This window comes from Onychomys torridus, chromosome 22, assembly GCF_903995425.1.
Source record: "Onychomys torridus chromosome 22, mOncTor1.1, whole genome shotgun sequence".
Lineage (NCBI taxonomy): Eukaryota > Metazoa > Chordata > Mammalia > Rodentia > Cricetidae > Onychomys > Onychomys torridus.
In genome coordinates this window covers 2,391,143-2,411,606 of record NC_050464.1, presented here as the reverse complement: position 1 = coordinate 2,411,606, position 20,464 = coordinate 2,391,143, and the positions used below count along the sequence as shown (strand labels likewise).

General features: G+C 43.9%; 1 protein-coding gene across 2 annotated transcripts in view; it reads left to right on the top strand.

Moving 5' to 3' along the window:
• The first annotated feature begins 16,672 nt into the window (after positions 1-16,672).
• Uspl1 (ubiquitin specific peptidase like 1) overlaps positions 16,673-20,464 on the top strand; it is a 34,411-nt gene continuing 30,619 nt past the window's right edge. Inside the window, exons 1-2 of one of the 2 annotated variants that reach the window (XM_036172112.1) lie at positions 16,673-16,870; positions 19,893-20,058. In XM_036172112.1, the coding sequence (XP_036028005.1) occupies positions 19,963-20,058 (96 nt within the window). In that variant the 5' untranslated portion in view covers positions 16,673-16,870; positions 19,893-19,962. The remainder of the gene's footprint in view (positions 16,871-19,892; positions 20,059-20,464) is intronic. The other variant, XM_036172111.1, reaches the window with a different exon arrangement.

The window sequence follows — 20,464 nt, the reverse complement described above, 5'->3', positions numbered from 1 at the left end:
CTAGTATCTTAACTGCAAGCTTATGTTTAGTGTTTTCAGTGGCCAATGACATTTCCCAATGACAATCAGACTCATGAAGTAACTGGGGATGCCCCAGTCCTTGGATGAAATGAACTCCAGAGGATCCTGCCACATGGAAGAGTCTAGAACAAAGCCTGTTATCACCACAGCACCAGAAGTTGCTAGATGACTGGAGAGATGGCTCAGAGCTTAAGAGCTTGCAGAGGACCCTGATTTAGTTCCCAGCATCCACATGGTAGCTTATAACCACCTGTAACTCAGTTCTAGGAGATCTGACCCTCTCTTTTGACTCTGTGGGCACCGGCTTGTGCATATTGTACACATGCACATGTGCAGGCAAAACTCATTCACATCAAATAAACAAATCTTCCAATTGAGCTTCTTTTATTTACTTATTTTTTTACTTTTTTTTTTTTTTGTTTGTTTTTTTCCGAGACAGGATTTCCTTGTGTAGTTAGTTTTGGTGCCTGTCCTAGATCTTGCTCTGTAGACCAGTCTGGCCTCGAACTCACAAAGATCCGCCTGGCTCTGCCTCCTGAGTGCTGGGATTACAGGCGTGCGCCACCACTGCTTGGCTGAGCTTCTTTTAAAAGGTTGCCTGTACTCAGCCTTAATTTTCTCCTCAAGCACGGAGACGGCTCAGTGTCTGCAGCCAAGCCTGACAAGTTGCGTTTGGTGGAAGGAGAGGATCAGCTTCTGCAACTTGTCCTCTGACTCTACACATGCGCACACACAACAAATAAAAACACAATTTAAAACTGTTTCCTATTTTAAAACAATATTAGGGGTTGGGGATTTAGCTCAGTGGTAGAGCGCTTGCCTAGCAAGTGCAAGGCCCTGGGTTCGATCTTCAGCTCAAACAAACAAACAAACAAATAAATAAGTAAAACAACATTAACACATCAATCCACACTGTTGGGAAGGACGAATAATCAAGAGACAAACTCAAATTCAGTGTTGCTATTTTTCTTTAAAAAGTGAATCTCTAGCCGGGCGGTGGTGGCACATGCCTGTAATCCCAGCACTCGGGAGGAAGAAGCAGGTGGATCTCTGTGAGTTCGAGGCCTGCCTGGTCTACAGAGCTAGTCCAGGACAGGCTCCAAAGCTACAGAGAAACCCTGTCTCGAAAAAAAAACAAAACAAAACAAAACAAAACAAAACAGTGAATCCCTGAGCAGACCAGATAGTACACAACAACTGCAAAAACTCAAAATTCAAGAACTCTAAGAAATCTGTCTATCACACCATCTCTGAAAAGGATTGCATACTACAAAGCACTCAGTGTGGTTTAGTCCTTTTTAACGCACCAGAACAGGAAAAGTGCCAAGTCCACATTTCCTTACAGATGGATGTTCCTCTTATAGCAACCACAGGGACAGCCTTCTTTGGCTGGAAAGGCATTTAGGCCATTTCCTCAACAGCACAGCTGCAGACCATCCCCATTGGAAGCGCCTGTTCTCTGTGGCACGTCAGCCACTCTGTCATTTGACGCATACTGTGGAAGACAGTCTCTTATATCCTCTTCTGTATTCCCAGCGCCCACCCCAATGTCTGGCAGATAATAAGAACTTAATAATGTTTGTTGAATACAGTCAGCAAAAGTTGCAAGAAAACCTACTGTTTCCTTGGGAAGGTATCAATGGCTTCCTGGGAAGCAGAATTCACAATGAAGCTAAATAAAACCAGGTAAAGTCACTTAAATGCCCAAGAATTTTCTTCATTTTTTTTTTTTTAAATCCAGGTGCTGAATCAAACATCTGTAACAGTCAGAAAGACTGAAAATCACTGCATTCTAAATATTTTCTTGGAAGTTGATCTACAGCACATTTTTATTTCCCATTTCAATTTGTACTAATTCTCATAACTTTTTGTGACCTGAATTTCATTTAAATTGTTCTTTTGGATAACATACTATTTTCACATTTTTAGATCATTTAGAAGAATTTTTTAGACTATGCAATTCTCATCTAATTGCAAGGAAACAAACCCAGTTTCTACTTAAAAGGCGGGGTGGGGGGGTGGGGGGGAGGGAGAAGTATATCCTTGTTCTTCTCAGAAGAATAACACCAGCGGAGACATAGTAATAGAGAAATGTAGGTAAGTGACCCCAAGCAGGAGCCTGTGCTAAGGCAGATGGCACAAAGGTCATTCTTGGATTTACTGGCAAAGCTGGGTAACAAACAGTAAAGGTTTAGTGTTATACACTGACGTTTTCAAGCATAACACCTCTGAGTATTTAGGGATATGAGGGCGTAATATATTGGAACTATGCTCAAATGACTTGGAGGAAGTCTTATAGATGAACATGTACTTGCAGGCACATATGTATGCACTAGAGGAGTAAGCATGTGTCCTCACAAGCCTAAGTCATGAGGCAACTAGCCCAAACTCTGAATGACAGGTGAATCTAGGGAACAGGGATACAGGGATTCTTGGGAGTGTTTTTTCAAACTTGAAAGTCTGAAATATCATCCAAGTAAAACACAAAAATAAGCAAGTAAACATTGTTCAGTTTTTCTTGGTTCTACTTTACATCTCTGTTAAGACTCACATAAATTTGTGTTTCACTTACATACTTAAATACTCAGTTATTTTTAATGGATCCTCTGTAGATGGGATCACAGGAATGAAGAAGCTGTTCTCTGGCTTCAACATACATGCACAGCCATACACATACCTAAACAGTCTTAGGCTAGAGGAGTTATAGGAAGTCTTTTTAGAGATGCATCCCTAGTTCTTTAAAAACACAAAAGCCATTTGTAGCCCAGGGGACACAACAACACAGGCCTCCCTCCACATCTGATTCAGAGAGGATCCCTTGCTTGAGGTTAACTAGCCCTCAGGCTCTTTCCTCAGCATCCCAATCCAAGGAACTAACCTAAGCATGCTCCTAAAGGCCAGTCGTTAGCACCAAATAGTCTCTAAGCTAGCAACCTTCCCAGTTTTCCTTTAGACTCTTCACCGAGAGGCGTGTCTATGCAAATGACTCAGGAGCCCTTGTAGTCCCTGCTGCTGCTAGACCTACTCTGACGGACACTTCTTTCACATCTCATACGGTGATTCGCATGATTTCAACCATCTACCAGGCATTGCTGCTCTAAATGGCAGGGTTAGTATACAGAAGGGCCACAGCCAGAGACAGAAAGTTCTGAGGCAAGGCTGCAAGCCTAAGGGACCTGCTTAGTATCACTGTGAGGTTTAAATGAGTCAGTCTTTCATCATTACCACAGTACAGCAGCAGACAGCACAACTGGTGCGTCTCAGGTAAGGTGCCAAGAGGCATGGTAGCTTTTACCTTTGCCTTCCTGCTGCCCCATCTTCAACCCTGGGAGGGGCTGCCAATTTGGCCCAGGGGTAGAATGTTTGCCTGGTGCACGAGGTCTTAGGTTCAATTCCAAGCACCACAAACACAACAAAACCCTGCCCAAGCCAGGAGAGCATGAATATAAAGAGAATTCGGGGGTGGAGGGGAGGCGGAGTGAGGAGGAGCCTGCTGACACCCCTCACCACAACCTTAGATGTGTCTCTCTGGCTCCAGGGGAGAGCTGACCGAGCCAGGCCATGGCGGGAGCAAGTTGCCAGTCTCCCATAGAGCTGTGACAAAGCGTGTTTTAACCACAGAATTTTGGGGTGGTTTGTGCACTACAGATGGTTACTGCAGTTAGCTAAAAGCCCATTCACACACAACCCCAAAGCACTTCCTAATCCTAAAGTTTTTCTCCAAGGGCAATTGTGAAAACTAATTTTTTACAGCATAAATCCTACAATACATAGCTAAATATACATAAATACATAAAATACCTAAAATACATAAAAAAAAAAAATAGCTGAATAGCCATGGCCAGCAGCTTCATTTGTCTGGTACAATCAACAATTTAATAATCCCCGAGGAGGAATTGTTACTAGCTTAAAACAGAGACTAGCATAATGGAGTCCTAAAGTACAGGTGAACAGCTGGGCAGCAGTGGCGCACACCTTTAATCTCAGCACTTGGGAGGCAGAGCCAGGAGGAGCTCTGTGAGTTCGAGGCCAGCCTGGGCTACAGAGTGAGCTCCAGGACAGGCGCCAAAACTACACGGAGAAATCCTGTCCTGAAAAACAAACAAAAGTACAGGTGACCAAATGACGGCATATCATGTGCTTTCTCTCAGTCTTTAAAATTGATTTTTCTTTTATGTGTCTGAGTATTTTGCCTACATGTATGCATATGTGTGCCTGGTGCCCATGGAGGTGAGAAAGGGTGTCGGGTCCTCTGGAACTGGAGTTATATGTGGTGTGGGCCACCGTGTAGGTACTTGAAATGAAGCCAGATTGTCTGCAAGAGCAAGCAGTGATCCCAACGGCTGAGCCACCTCTCCAGTCCTCTTGTGGTTTCTTAAGAAACACACCAGCAGGCCTCATCTTAAGTCTTCCATCTACTTCTCTCTCTACCTGCTTCGCAGATGGAATCTCAGGGCTTTCCTTTCAGTTCTGACAGGCAGTGTGCTCTCTTATCTCTCTTCTGAAACCGATATTCTCAAATCTGCATTTGCTGTCCATATGCCTTCCTCTCACAGCAACCCGACTGGAGACCTTTCTCCGAGGACTCTCCAGGCGGGTCCACAGCAAGTCTACCGTTCTGTTTTCCTCTGCCCGCTCTCTCTTGTTAGACCATCAGACTAATTATGTCCCGGCAGCTTTCTCTGGGAGATTCCTACAGAATCTCGGAGGAGGGTGCCAAGCCTTTCATAATATTCTCAAACTGGGTTAGGAATCGTTGTCAGTCACTTAGAAACCACATGTACTACCACAATTATCCTTCTCACTTTAACAGCCAGTAAAACTGTCTGACATGAGAAGTAGTGAAGGATGGTACAGCAGGGGTAAAGCACAGGATGGCTGGGCAGTGTCTGCCTGTTCATCTGTCCGCATAGTCAACAACTTATGACCCCAAGGAAGGGATTATTTAAAAAGACTGCATGCGTGTCTCTCTCTGTCTCTGTCTCTGTCTCTGTCTCTCTGTCTCTGTGTGTGTGTGTGTGTGTGTGTGTGTGTGTGTGTGTGTGTGTGTGTGTGTTGTGTACTGGTGAGGAAAGCATTTGTAGGCAGTACAGATCCTGATGAGCTGGGAAGTCACAGGAATGTTCTAGACCTGCTTGGCTTTGTATGACACACTCATTGTTGGACTAATAATGAAGGAAAGGCAAAGAGAGTACCATGGAGGACATGAAGAGGGAACTGTATATAACTCAGTGGTCTGCAACTGGGGGCATTTTGCCTTCAAAGAACATGTCGGCAGTGTTGTAACTGTAGAGGTGAGCTGCCCCTTGCACCTAGTGGGTGGAGGCAAAGGATGCTACTCAGCATACTACCACACACTACACAGGATGGGTCCTGCCCACATTACTGGCCCCAATGTCAACAGAGCTGAAGCTAAAAACTCTGCTCTAATCTGTGTTGGGATGTAGGTAGGATTAACAGTGGTGGGCTGGAGGACATGGCTATAGCTCACAGGAGGAGCTTGTCTAGCAGAACAAGGCCCTGGGTTCAAGCCTCAGCAAAGGAAGAGAAGGAGGAAGAGGAAGCAGTGGTGGCAGTGCACATGTGTTTAAAGGGAAGAACACATTTGCTGAGGAGATGTCACTTGAGCAGGAAGGGAGACAGGAGTCAGAGTTGGCCAGAGGTTTTTCACTTGAGCAATTAGAAGAATGAAGTCTATTATAATGGAGAGGGCAGAGCAATGGGCAGGGAGCAGCTGCTTTGCTTTAACACGGGGGCTCACAGGACTGACACTGTTTCAGACACATTCCTTTTGAAATGTCAACATTAAGTGAGACTATCAGGTAGGTAGATAGACAACGGAGTCCAAAGACTATCAGGGGAGGCATGAACTTGAGTTTTAGCTTCTACATATTTTAAAAGTTTTTATTATTGTTTTGCTTTTCTAGACAGGGTTTCTGTGTAGCTCTGGCTGTCCTGGAACTCAGAGATCCAGTGGCTTCTGCCTCCTGAGCGCTAGGACTAAAGGCGTGCACCACCCTGCCCAGACCAAATACATATTGAAAGCTTTAGGATAGGCTAAGACTCTTCATGGGAGCTCAGAATCCATCTCAGCCCTGAGGCATGTCAATGTTAAGGTGGAGGATCAGCCAAAGACAGGAAGGAGAAGCTGCCAAGTAGGAAAGGGGGCACACAGGAGTGTCAATCATGCTAAGGCCGCTCTGGGAAGCCACCACCAACCAGACCTAGCAAAAGGAGGCCAGAGCTGATGTGGAAACGGCTGTCCTGCAAGGAGGCAGGGAAGAGCCTAACTGATAGATCTGAAACATACCGCAGAAGGGAAACAGACCCCAGCAACGGCATATTATCTTGAGGCCTTTCTTTTCTTTCTTTCTTCTTTTCTTTCTTCCCTCCTTCCTTCCTTTTATTTTATTTATTTATTTGTTTGGTTTTTCGAGACAGAGTTTCTCTGTGTAGCTCTGTGCCTTTCCTGGATCTCGCTCCCTCCAGCTCACAAGCTCCACCTGGCTCTGGAGACCTTTGCTTGTAAAGCCACAGAACAAGCTTCTTTTCTGTCTTCCAAATGTCTAACGTATCTAATCATACAGAAGAGCTGAAAGACCGGCATGACTACCCTTACGTAAGTCCAGTGTTTAATGGTTATATCATATTTGTTGTACTTGTATGTACTTGGGTGCATGTGTACACTACTGAAGGTAACTTTCCCTAGAAGCACACTTTGGACATCCTAAATCTAGTCCACTGTTACATAATCACCATTAGTACATCTATGAACATTAAAAGTGTATTCCGTTATATTCTGCAACTGGGGGTATTTACGTTTTCCTAATATGTTCTACAAGGGTATAATCAAAGTTCTCATAGTGCATTTGTCTATTATGTTTTTCTTTGGTCTCTTTCTTACAGAATGGAATCTGACCAATTCTTTGTTACACAATTGAACTTATTTTACTCTGGAAGAGACTTTTTGAAAGCAGTGAATAGATTTTCTGCTTTTGGCACAATATTCTCCCCCCTTCCCCTTTGGTTTTTCAAGACACAGTTTCTCTGTGTAGTCCTGACTGTCCTAGATCTCATTCTGTAGACCAGGATGGACTTGAACTCACAGAGAGCTGCCTGCCTCTGCCATCCAAGAGCTGAGATTAAAGGCGTGAGCTACCACCACCCAGCTATTGGCACAATATTCTAAAGTTATAATTTCCCAAGTTTTCTGTATCAATTCACCCTTTTGTTTTCAGAAAAAACTTAACTTACTCTGTTTTCTTTTTAAATGGTTTTTGGTGACAGGTGGCAGTGGTGGTGCCCGCCTTTAATCCCAGCACTCGGGAGGCAGAGCCAGGCGGATCTCTGTGAGTTTGAGGCCAGCCTGGGCTACAGAGCGAGATCCAGGACAGGCACCAAAACAACACAGAGAAAAAAACAAAACAACAACAAAAAAGGTTTTGGTTTTTAAATACAACCACTATGTAGTAGCTCAGAAGACTACAGTGAGAATATCATAGAGCTTATATGCTCTGTATTCACAAAATATGTGCTACTACCTCTCACTTACTATAAAAACTCATAAGAGATGTCATCTTAAAGCCAATCAGCAGGAAACCAAGCATCATGTTATTGATTAATCACAACAAATCCATACTTAGAAAGTAAAATGAATTTCCCCAAATTTCTTTCCTGATTAGCAAACTAGTGGCTCCTGATACTTGAGGGTGAGTGCTGCTGTCAGAATCGACCACGTGCCTGGAGATTACCATATCCACGTGGGCTGAGTCTGCGCTGCCACGCTCTGTGCAGCGAGCAGACTGTGTTCAGATACAAACACCCACTACACAAAGCATCTGAGTTTCTATTCTGGCTCACTCACAGTCCTGTCCTTCAGGCCAAGCCTTGGTCTAGTGATCCTCTACCTCAGGCTGCAGAGTGCTGGGAGTACAGGCTGGCACTCAGCCTCTGGAAGCAATTAAAAATGCCAGCGGAATCAGCAATACTTACAGTCACAAGAACATGCCACTCTCAGCTGCTCTTAGGCTACAAAAATGGAGAGCAAATGAATGTTTCAAGTTTTCTCTCACATTCTAATTACTTTTTTTTTTTTTTTGCCTTATTACAAAACTTAAAATTACTTACTGTGCTATATGGAAGTTATATTCCTATCTATTTTATCACTCACTTGGATTTCTTTAGGTGTCTGCATTGTAATCAAACCACTGGCCCTTAGAGAACTTGCTTCCAATTCCTTTGGGTCTAACGACAATGTGAATAAGGTAAAGGACCTCCATCAGCCAGCTACATTCATCCACTTCATTCCGATCACTACTGGAAAACAAAACAAAACAACACAACAAAAAGACCCTTACCTGAATAAACCAGAACACAGGACTCTAACTTTATAAGGAACTTCTTAGGGAGACCAGAATTATTAATTTGTACTAAAATAAATATTGTAGTTCTCCTCACCTTATAATAAGCCTGCCTACAGGTCACCTGAATTTCACACTTGCCTGGAGACCATGCAAACTGAGTAGACCTTGCTTGTGTATATGCTACAGATTTGGGCACACAGCTAGAGGGGGATGTCCTGTAGACAGCCACTGTCAACTTCTCAGCTACACTGTTACATGTAATATACACAAAGTGCAATTATTTCAGGAAACTGCCATTAATACTTTAATAACCTTATAATGAGACAGTAAGCAGTACTGAATTACTTGCTCTGTCAAGTACAAAACATGCAATATAATTGTGGCTAGCAGCCCACAATGAATCCTGCCTCCTGGTAGTCATCCCTTTTAGAGGTCCTCCCACACTCTAGCAGGGGAGGGTGGCAGTCTACAGAACACAGCAGGGGATGATGTGCCACTTCTGAAGCGAGGTGACAAGAGGCTGTGGTTTGCTCTCTAGAGAATCAAGGTGCCATGTTGAGAGGACACAAAAGTAGCCTTCTGATGTCTAGGCCCACAGGAGACCGAACCAGAACCATCCTGCTAAATCACTTCCAGATGCCCAACTATCAGAAACTAGGTAAATTCATCCATGTCTTTATTTTAGGTTAATTGGGAGTCATTTGCTATATGGCATAGGATAATATTATAATACACTTCACTTAACCCACCGCCGTATAACTTAGAAAATAAGTTAATTTTTATTTTATGGGCATGGGTGTTTTGTCTGCATGTACATCTATCTGTGCATTGTTTGCATGAAGTGCTTGTGGAGACCTAGAAAAGTGTGCCGGATGCCCTGGAACTGGATTATAGATGATTGTGAGCAACCATGAGGGTACTGGCAACTGAACCAGGTCCTCTGCAAGATGGGCCACTGCCCTTAACTACAGAGTCATTTCTCCAGCCCCAACTTTCTAACTCTTAATGTAGATATTTTAAAAATCATAATATCCTGCTGTAATGCCTTAAACAAACAAACCAAAACCATTACCAGGACAGTGAGTGAGGAGGGAGGAATGACTTCTCACTATGACTGACCACAAACAAATATCCTAACAGCTGGCAGAAAGGATGCTCAGAAATATGTTGGGCAGGGTAATATCATGACTTGCCTTAGTCTGATCTCCCGTGCGTTAGAATGGGACACTGTACTGTGTAGATACAAGCTGTGGAGGTCAGGAAAAGCCCTCATCCTGCACATGTTAACATTCACGCTGGCCTGAACTTTCTCACTAACTCCTTCCCAGGGCAGAAGGGTGAACTAGATGATAGCGAGTTTGGAGAAGGAATCCCGACCCAGCTCTTCCCTGTTTTTCTTAGATCTGGAAGACTAAGTGAGTCATTTGCTGAGGGCTGCTTTCTGGCACACTGTAACTGTGGGGTAAGCCACGTTCTTGGAGCCCTCTTGAGAATGACTGAAATCGGCCTGTTTCTGAAGTGTGGTGCCAATCAACTCACTGCTGCTGCGAACCTCAGCCACATTTTCCTAACAACTTTTTTTCCATGTTATCATCTTATCTAACACAATTGGATCCAAATATATGCAGAGTAAGAAAAAAGGGAAGTAGTCTTACCAGCCCCATGGAATTTACAGTGTCTCCAGACTCAAAACACCTGAAGGGCTACACGAGGAGACATAACAAACTGTAAGAGCACACGTTTATTAACAGATAGGTGGGAAGCCATGGCCATTAGCAAGCACTACATAATGTGAGGAGGAAAAAATACAGATGCTCAGACCCCATCCAAACCCTGAGGTCAGGAGAGGACATGCAGTTACAGTTTTCACAAGTCCCCAAATCTACAGCTGACCCTGTCATCTGAAGACCCATTCCTGTACCTGGGAAGTGCATCCCCATGAGCAGGAGACTGAGCAGACCTAGCAGAGGACCGGTCAATGATGGAACTAGAGTAACCCTTAAAGGGCCTGTGGATGTGGGGGACAGGCAAAGACTGCCATGTGCCCTGAGGGCTTACTAACTCCCGGACGCTATTTGACATATTACCTTATTTAAGATCATTTTATTTCTTATAATGGGAAACTTAAGAGATGTGAAATAACTTTCCTGAAGTCACAAAACTAGTTAAATGACAGAACTGGGACTAGCAGATATTTTCATTTTCTAGATGAAATTGAGCCTTGGAGAAGTTAAATATTTGGTCTGGAGTAAGTGGGCCAGGAGAAATGAGGGCTGTGAATCTGTAGCCTATGCATCCCTGGACCCCTATTATTCTGAGTGGAGGAGATCTACAGTGCTTAGGAAAACAGAGGAAGTACTGCACTGCACACGTAAAGAAACTGGAGTGTACCACTGAAAAGCAGGCTGGGTTCTTTTTTTTTTTTTTCCTGAGACAGGGTTTCTATGTGTAGTTCTGGCTGTCCTGGAACTTGATCTGTAGACCAGGCTGGCCTCAAACTCACAGAGATTCGCCTGCCTCTGCCTCCCAAGTGCTGAGATTAAAGTTGTGCGCCACCACACCCAGCCAGCAGACCAGATTTAAAACTTATAGGGTTTTTTTTGCCACCTTTCCACCACAGTCCAGATTTTGACTTGTGATACAGTTCAGAGAACCATACAGTAAAGATTACCAACGACATAAAATTACTTTCTAAAAAATAAAGACAATTTCTTCCATTCTAGTTGTTTTAATTCATTTATTAAACAATTACTAGCCCCAAAATTACAGTAAGTTAGAATCCAGCCATAAGACTGAACTATGATTTTACTACTTGCTGTCTATTACTAACCCAGTCAAAATAGTAAGTTTCAATCTTATTTATTCACTTACTTTTACTTATTTATTATTACTATTATTTGGTGATTTCCTGTTTTAAACTTCCAGGCTAAACCAAATGACGGCATGAACTACCTACTTCTAAATAGCCCTAAATTCAGTCCAGCACTTCTGATTGATAAATTCATCTTGAAGTGACAACTATGTCCCAATTAGGAAAGTATGTGTCTCTCTGAGTTTAATTGTTTTTAATGTGGAGAACTCTTGATTGCTAATCAGCATGCTGCGTGATTACTTTGAATAAGTACTTGTAGAATGCGGTTTCCTCACTGGAGTGTGCACACCTCATTTCTGAACCCCAGGCCGGTCTGGTCTAGGAAGAGCAGAGGCATCTATCCACACTGAGCCTCCTCAGTCCTCCTGCAATGGGAGCGATATGCTCAGTTCAGATCTGGAGGTAATAGTAGGCTGAACAAAAAGCCCCGGATTGGAAACTAGAAGGTGCAGGCTTCTGTCTCGGGTCTGACAGTCTAATGCACAAACTCAGGTAAACTGTTTCCCTCTTCTGGGTTTAGTTGTCTGTCATAGAGAGGGACTACTCAGAAGAGGGGATTCAACAGCTAAGAGCACTGACAACAGTTCAGTTTCTAGTACCTACACGAGCTGGCTTACAACCTGTAACTCCAGCTCCCGAGAATCCAAAACCTTTCAAATCCCAGGCATATGCACTCTCAGCACCCCCTCCACACATATAATTAAAAAGTTAGTAAGAGTAACTCTTTAAGTGGCAACACAAAGAAGCAAAGCTGTTAAAAGAAAAATGAAGTTTAAATAGTATTTGATGAGCATGAGCTTGAAAGCTGGGCCTCACTGCCAATATTACTGTGCTGGGTGACTGTAATGTGTAAAGATACGTAACTCAGGTCATCAGGATTAGTGGTAAGGGCCTTCACTCACTGAGCCATCTTGCTGGCCCTACTTAATACTGTCAACTTAATGAGATTTAAAATAGCTCTCTACTTCTTGACTGTGCACCCAATGAGACCTGTAACTTCAAGTTCCTGCAGCAGCGGCTTCCCCATTAGATGTACTAACTTGAACTGTGAGCCAAAATAAACCCTTTCTTCCTTAAGTTGCTATTATTAGAGTATTTTATTACAGCAACAAGAAAAGCAACCAAAACAGGATCTGAAAGAAACCTAACTATCCCAAGCAGAAGCGGACTAACTAAGGCGAATGAACGATGTGTCCGGTCAACGGGCATATCATGCAACACTTATGTTAGAGTGGGAAGGCAAACTCATCCTAACAGTACTTACTCGCCTAATATGCATCTGCCCCTCAGCTTTTACTGACCCTGGGCAGGAAGCTGGGTGATTGACGGATACAGCATGAAGACTTTCATTGTGTGAGGTCTGAGCTATGCACTACTTAATTTAAACAGTAAATTTTGGCCAGCAAGACAGCAGTGTGAGATGAGATGGATGATGTCCTTGTGGAAAACATTTTAAAAAGGAGGTGGTAGTCCCAAGAGTAAGATTCTACAGGCAATGTTACAACTATAAGGGAGTTTCCTCAAGCTATTTATCTGCTCCAAACTTCTCACTGTACAGATGTGTAAACTCAGGGCACCAAAATTAAACAACTTGCATAAAGTACACAGCAAAGGAGACAGAATTAGACAGCAGATACTCCAGCATCTACTCTGTGACTCTTTTTATCTGCTCATTTGGGGAAAAGAGAACCAGGTAAGTGTGGACACATCATGTCATGTCTACCTAAAAGTTTTAAGAGTACAAAACAACACACTGGGATAACTAATGTTTGGCTCTATATCTGGATACACTGACAAAAGCTTTGCATATCCCAGAGACTGCACGTGAGTAGCATGTTCTCATTTAACTCACTTGAACTCACTGAGAACAAAACGATGTCTCATATTAATTTTTTAGTTTACTTATTTATTTACTTATTTTGGTTTTTCAAGACAGGGTTTCACTGTGTAGTCCTGGCTGTCCTGAAACTACTATATAGACCAGGCTGGCTTTGAACTCACAGACATCAACCTGCCTTTGCCTCCTGAGTGCTGGGATTAAAGGCATGTGCCACCACCACCTGGCTCAAATTAATTTTTTAAACAAATGCCTTGCACAAGAAGAGTTGTCAAATATAAATACAGGCTCATAATTCTTTAAATCTAAGAGCTGGGAATTTTAAAAAGTCACAGTGGGTCCTGGTAGTACAGGAGGACTACCTCAGCTACTTGGAAGACGGAGGCACGAGTACCACAAGTTCAAAGTCTGCCTGAACTACAGAGTGAGTTCAAGGCTAACCAGGGCAAATTTGTGAAACTGTGTCTTGGAAGAAAAAAGAAGGACTAGTACTAGTAGTCGTCTGGGAGTATAGCTAAGTGGTAAGTATTGTAGTAGTACTAGTAGTCGTCTGGGAGTATAGCTAAGTGGTAAGTATTGTAGTAGTACTAGTAGTCGTCTGGGAGTATAGCTAAGTGGTAAGTATTGTAGTAGTACTAGTAGTCGTCTGGGAGTATAGCTAAGTGGTAAGTATTGTAGTAGTAGTCGTCTGGGAGTATAGCTAAGTGGTAAAGTATTGTAGTAGTACTAGTAGTCGTCTGGGAGTATAGCTAAGAGGTAAAGTATTGTAGTAGTACTAGTAGTCGTCTGGGAGTATAGCTAAGAGGTAAAGTATTGTAGTAGTACTAGTAGTCGTCTGGGAGTATAGCTAAGTGGTAAAGTATTGTACTAGTAGTCGTCTGGGAGTATAGCTAAGAGGTAAAGTATTGTAGTAGTAGCCGTCTGGGAGTATAGCTAAGAGGTAAAGTATTGTAGTAGTAGCCGTCTGGGAGTATAGCTAAGTGGTAAAGTGTAGTTGTAGTAGTCCAGTTGTCGTCTGGGAGCATGGCTAGGTGGTAAAGTACTTGCCCAGCACCACTGTGAGGACCTAGGTTCACTTCCCAGTACTAGTAAAACAAAAAGAGTTATAAAGTACGTAAACCATTATAGAAAACATCACATGCCAGTGGCCAAGAGCAGCAAGTAGCAATCAAACCTCCTAATGTTGTAATAAATGTAATACAACACATAGGATAAAGCCTACACATTTCATGGGTTTGCATCTTCTTTTTTTTTTTAAACCATCAAAGAACTTTTGGTTTTCCCAGCCTTTTGGAAATAAGATTTAGAAAAGGGATTACAGACTGTATTCATTGGGTGCTACTAGAAAGTTCTGTTGCCCAGGTGCATGCTGGAGTGTGTGTCATGAGTGTACAGGCAGAGGACAGAGGTCAATGCTAGGTATCTTCCTTTTTCTCTGCCTCATTTTGTGAGACAGGGTCTCTAACTGAATCTGGGGCTCACAGATTCAGCCAGGCTGAATGGCTAGTGAGGCCCTGGGATCCACGAGGCTGCCCCTTCCCAGCCTGGGCTAACAGGTTAATACACCTGGGTCAGGGTTTTTATATAAGTGCTGGGGATCCAATTCAGGCCCTCATTAGTGTACGGCAAGTAATTTACTGCTGGATTATTTCTCCAGCCCAGCAATTTTTTTTTAATGAGACCAGAATAAACAATCATAGCAGGTAAGATTTGGGATTTGATTTTAAGACAAGGTCTCAAATCTGTTATGGACTCATTTGTTAAATAGCCCAAGCGGGCTTCCAACCCAAGGTCTTCCTGAGTGCTGGGGTTACAGAGGTGTTCATCCAAACCTGGCTCAGAGGTAGTATTTCCATCTTAGGTTGGGACTGAAGGTTTGCTAAGGTATACAACACAGAAGAATACAAGAGCTTACAAAATGATTTGCAGGGCGTAAAAGCTTCCTTTTATTGAATGTGAGTTTCTAAGTGGAAGTAGACAGACTTCCAGCTTTTAGCCTACTACAGGTAACTACACACTCTTTGGGGCCAGTATACATAAAAAACAGGCATTCTGAATACACTGGGAAGGATAAGCAGAAGCACATCATACATCTTAGCTAGGTACTACTAGCCTCTGGCTTCCTTTCTCCACTTCCCACATCCATTTTATTTGTCATTGTTAATTTTTCTCCACCAGGATAAAAAAAATTTTAATTAAATTTTCATTAAAGACTGCAATAACCAAATTTTAATTGAATTATGATTATACTCATTTGGGGGGTGTTGCTTTACATCTCAGAAGGTGGGTTACATTTTAACTGAACCAATTAGATCGTTCAATTTATGAGCTGACATTCAGCAAGTGTTTATAGAGAGTGTACTCTACTCTAAAAATGGAAATAACATGTTGAACAAGAAATAATCCTATTACTCTTGGCTATTATTTCAGGAAGAAATACTTTCTCGAAATTTCATAATCCATAAAAAAGAAATCTAACTAGCTCGATCTTACAATAAATACATCACTACATTAATTATGTAGTGCAAAAAAAAAAAAAAAAAAAAAAAAAAAGCAAAGCCTAACCAGTTTATTTTTGTCTTGAGGAAGGGAAAAGAAGAAGGAAAAATAAATCCTAACGCAGTCTCTGTGGGACCGCTCGGCGACCTGCATTCCTAAGTACCACAAACTGAAAATTCTTTTATTGAATACTTTCTCCCGACAGCGGACGTGTTTCCCCCGACAGCGCGCTACCAAAGCCACCAGGCTTCTGCCAGCGCAGCCCGGAACGCCCGTCACGACTCCTGCGGGAAAGGCCAGCCTCTGCCAAGTGTCCTCCCGAGCGCGTCCAGCCAGGCCGTCCTCAACAGTGGGCGACGACTCCCCTCCGCCCAAGTTCAAGGAGGCAGGGCCGCGGAGAGGCGCCGGTCGGCGGCTCGGTGCCAGCCCGGGTCCGGCTCGGTGCCAGCCCGGGTCCAGGCTGACCTCGTCCCCGGGCTCCACTTGGGCTTCTCCCCTTACCGTGCGCAGGTCTGAGAGGGAAGGAAGGAAAAGCCCCTGGCCCCCAAGGAGGGTCTGGGGAAGGGAGGGGCAGCTCCGTGTGTGGTGACCCTTTGTGAACACGTACGGCGGCGCCCCGGCCGGGAGAACGGACTATGGGAACCGAGAGCCCGCGCGCGGCCCCGGCTCGCGCCCGCCGCCATGATGGCCGGCCCGTGAGGACCACTCGCAGCTCACTGGGCCTGCGCGCGGCCGGCCGGCCGGCCGACCAGCGACCACTCCTTCCCCAGCCGCGTAATCCCTCCGCTGAGGACCGCGCACTAATTTTAATCACGCCCCGCCCCCTGGCCGCTGGCGTCACTCCGTCACTCGAGCGCTTTCCAGCAGCTTCCAGAACCGTCCCCTCCACCCCCTCCTTCCCCCACTCACATTTAGCAGGCTCCGCAACCCTGGGCCCCGCCCCTCCTGGCGCCGCAGTTCCGATTGCGCCTGCGCCTGCGCCTGCAGGGAGGCCAAGCCTCGCCTCTGCGGAGCCTTGCCGGAAGTGCTCTCGTTTTCCCCTTCCCCCCCGCCCTGCCCTCGTGCTTTCAAGCGGGGCGCTCCTCAGGAAGGTGTTGCGGGGGGCCCTCTTTAGCTGCGGACTCCCAAGCGGAAGTTGCTTTCCTAGCGGAGACGGGAGTGGGGGAGGAGCCGTCCGAGGGGAACGTGGGTTGAACGTTACTGGTAGATGGTGTGGAGCTCAAGCTGGAACAGGAGTTCGGACCGATTCTACACGAAGAAGGGGTGTGCTTCGGGCCGGTAAGGGAGAGAGTCATTTCCTCGGGGCATGGGAATTGGGACGGCTGCAGTGCCCGGGTGGGTGGTGGGCACGGGGAAAGGATGGGCTGGGGACTAGGGTCGGGTGGGACGCGTGGAGGTGCAGACTGGGATCGGGGCCATTTGCGCCTAAGGAGGTAAACGCTGAAGAGAAACCAGAGTTTGTGTCCGCCCCACGGAGAGCGTGGAGATGGGCAAGGTAACGGAACCCGCGCCGCGCCGCGCCTCTTGGGCTTCCCTGGTTGGCTTTTGAAGCTCATCTCTCGTGGCCTTGTTCGTCTCAGATTCGGGCGGCTGGATCGGGTACCAAGCAGAGCTGGACTCTGCAAGCCGACCTCTTGCCTCGGATTTAGGTCTTTTGGCCTTGCCTCTGACAGCTCTTATGCCTAGCTGGGAGGTAAAGCTCCGACGGGTTCAAGGCCCTTGGAGAACCTATTATAAGTTTCCACATTACACATGAAGTGAATTTAATTTATTAATCATGTCTCTCTCATGATTGTCTGCTAACTGGATCCATTCTGGGCTGATAACTCCCATTAGGGTCTCTGGAATGTCAGTGGCTTACCAAGGGGGTGGGGTGTGAGAGGAAAAGTGTTGGGGATGAAGACTGGAAAACTTGACTGGTCTCCCCCTTGTAACAAGCTCATGTCATGACCTTTAGGTCATTGGATGGATTGAGCAGGTGATTTGAAGCCGAGCTGTCATTTTGACAGTGATAGGAATGGAAAGACAGACGGATTCAAAACATTTCCAAAGCACTGTCCACAAGTTTAGATGACGTTTACTGTGCATACACGAGGGAGATGATAGGAGAGTCACACTTTTCTAGTGTGTTTGGAAGCCCAGAAATGCCAAATTTTAGGCACCATACGGGAGGAGCAGGTTACTTTTGGAGAAAAGATAATGAAGGTAGTTGTTATGGGACAAATTGAAACTTAAGACCTACCCCAGGATTTTGTATAAGACAGAGTGAAAGACCTGGAGAGCCTATTTCTGGTATTTTAAACATAAATATTCTTTGGGGGAGGGGAGTGTCCTAATATTGTTTGGTGTTTCTACCACTATCTTTGGTTGGTCTCTCTCTTTCCTTCTTTCCTTCCTTTAGACAAGGTCTCACGATCCAGGGACTCACAGAGATCTATGCCTAGGATTAAAGGCTTAAAGGCGTGTACCACCATGCTGGGATATGCCTTGTCTTCCTATTGAAATAGTGGATGATAGGATCAGGAGAGCAGATTTGAAGGATTCTCATTTTACTTTCTTATTGAGAAAGAACCATTCTGGACAGTTTCCTAGATCCTCGTGTAGATAAAGAGGAGCCTGCAGGTTTCTTTTCTGAGAGGGAATGCAGACTGACAGAACAGGCCTATTTCCCTATTCCTGAAGTAGCATCACATGGTAACTGTAACTTAGGTGTTAGCGTGGCCTCATTTACTTCTTAGAGCGAATCTAGGTGCCTTAGCGTAGGCTTTTACACTTTGGGTCATATAAGGTTGACTTTCCTATTTCTGTAATTCTTTTTTTGTGACTATGTTGTGAGTAGAACGAGCTAAAGGTTGTGGTTATTTCTTCAGCATCAGGAAATTGAGATTCACCAATACTGTCCGTCCGTCCTTCCTTCCTTCCTTCCTTCCTTCCTTCCTTCTCTTCCTCCCTTGTCCTCCCTTCCTCTCCTATTTCCCCTCCCTTTTCTTTTTTCTTTTCTTTTCTCTTTTGTCAGATCCTCTTGTAGCCCAGGCAGACTTTGAATTCATATATAGCTGTGGCTGGCCTTAAATTTTACCTGCTTCCTCCTCCCGAGTGTTGTGGTTACAGGTGTGGACACAGACTTTCACACTGCATATATGTATTTGTGTGTGTGTCTTTTTTTTTGCTTGTTTGAGACAGGGTTTCTCTGTGTAGCCCTCTGGTTGTCCTGGAACTTGCTCTGTAGACCAGGCTGGCCTCCTTGGGTTTTGGCAAGATTTACGCTTGAAGTTTCAATTCCCTGGATAAATGATAACCTATCTCTGCCTAAAGTTCTTTTAGATCTGGTTTTGTTGTATTTTAAGTCTATACTTAAACCATTCTTTAAACATTTTTTTCTTTTGGTTTTTCGAGACAGGGTTTCTCTGTGTAGCTTTGTGCCTGTCCTGGATCTCACTCTGTAGACCAGACTGGCCTCAAACTCACAGGGCTCCACCTGCCTCTGCCTCCTGAGTGCTGGGATTAAAGGCGTGTGCTACCACCGCCCATCTACATTTTTTTTTCTTGTATTGAGCTGTGTCTAAGAATTTTCACTATTCTGAATCTTCCTAATGGGGTCGGAGCTGAACTATACTTAATGCATACTTATCACATGTCATTTGTACTATAGAAGTACTTATCTTTACAAAGAGCAGAATGTTTTGTTGGTAACTTTTTAAATGTAGTATTCTGCTGGTTGTAGTTGCAGGCCTTTAATCCCAGCACTGGGGAGGCAGAAGCAAGCAGAGTTCAAGGTCAGCCTGGTCTACATATTTAGTGAGTGCCAGGCCAGCCAGCTATTTAGTGAGACCCTGTCTTCAAACAGGAAAGTATTCCCAACTGGTGCAGAAGTAGTGGTTGAAAACTGTAGGAAGGTATAAACTGTGTGGTTCGTTTCTTCTTTTCTTTCTTTGATAGAACAGTGGACTGAAAGGTTCAGGTCTTTACAGTGCTGACATGTTGTTTCAGACTGCACAGAGGCTGAAAAGCTTAGGCTCTCAAACCCATTGACTACTTGCTTTAACCAGTAGCTGCCTCTATGAAAAGTTTTACTTTCCCATGAATTAGAAAAGTGCACCCTGTGATCACTCTTTACCCTTTCCTCATCCATTTGTAAATAGCTAAATACATTTAGGTATTTTCAAGACCACAGAATGTTTATCCAAGGACTTGTAGCTCACAAATATACTTAATATCTCTGTCTTATAAAATAGCAAAGATCTCTTTTTAGAGTAAATAGGATTTTTATTTAATTATCTGTTGACTTTTTTTTTTCCAGGATTCATTGAAAAATCCTTAGTGATATTGGCATATTCCAAGTGAAATAAATTAGCCAATGACTCGGATTGATGGATTCTCTGAAGATTGGAAATGGTTTGCCACGGGTTGGACCAGGGACTGATATAGGGATATCTTCACTCCCCAAGCTGGGGTACTTGGGAAAAGTTAGTGAACTTATTTTTGGCCTAAGTGCAAAATTGGTTTATTTCCTCTTGCATTTGAAATTCAAATTATAAATGAAACTTAAAATTTTAAATTTCATTTTATGAATGAAGTCCTAAAAAATTCTATCTTCCACGGAAATCTTACAGCAATGGCGAAAGATTATTATAATTTGTTTACCTCTCTGTTATTGACATGTGAAAGTAGAAATAATGCCTAGATCTTATGGCTTTCTATTCTCTGAAAATATGGACAATATGCATTTTCCTTGGCAGTTGATAGTACCTTTTTCTTGTGAATAAAACTGATACTGTTTTTAACTCAAAATTTAATATTTAAAACTATATATGTCCTATTTGGATAATAACTGTTTAAGACTGTCCATGGTTTCTTTTGTTTGCTGTTTTT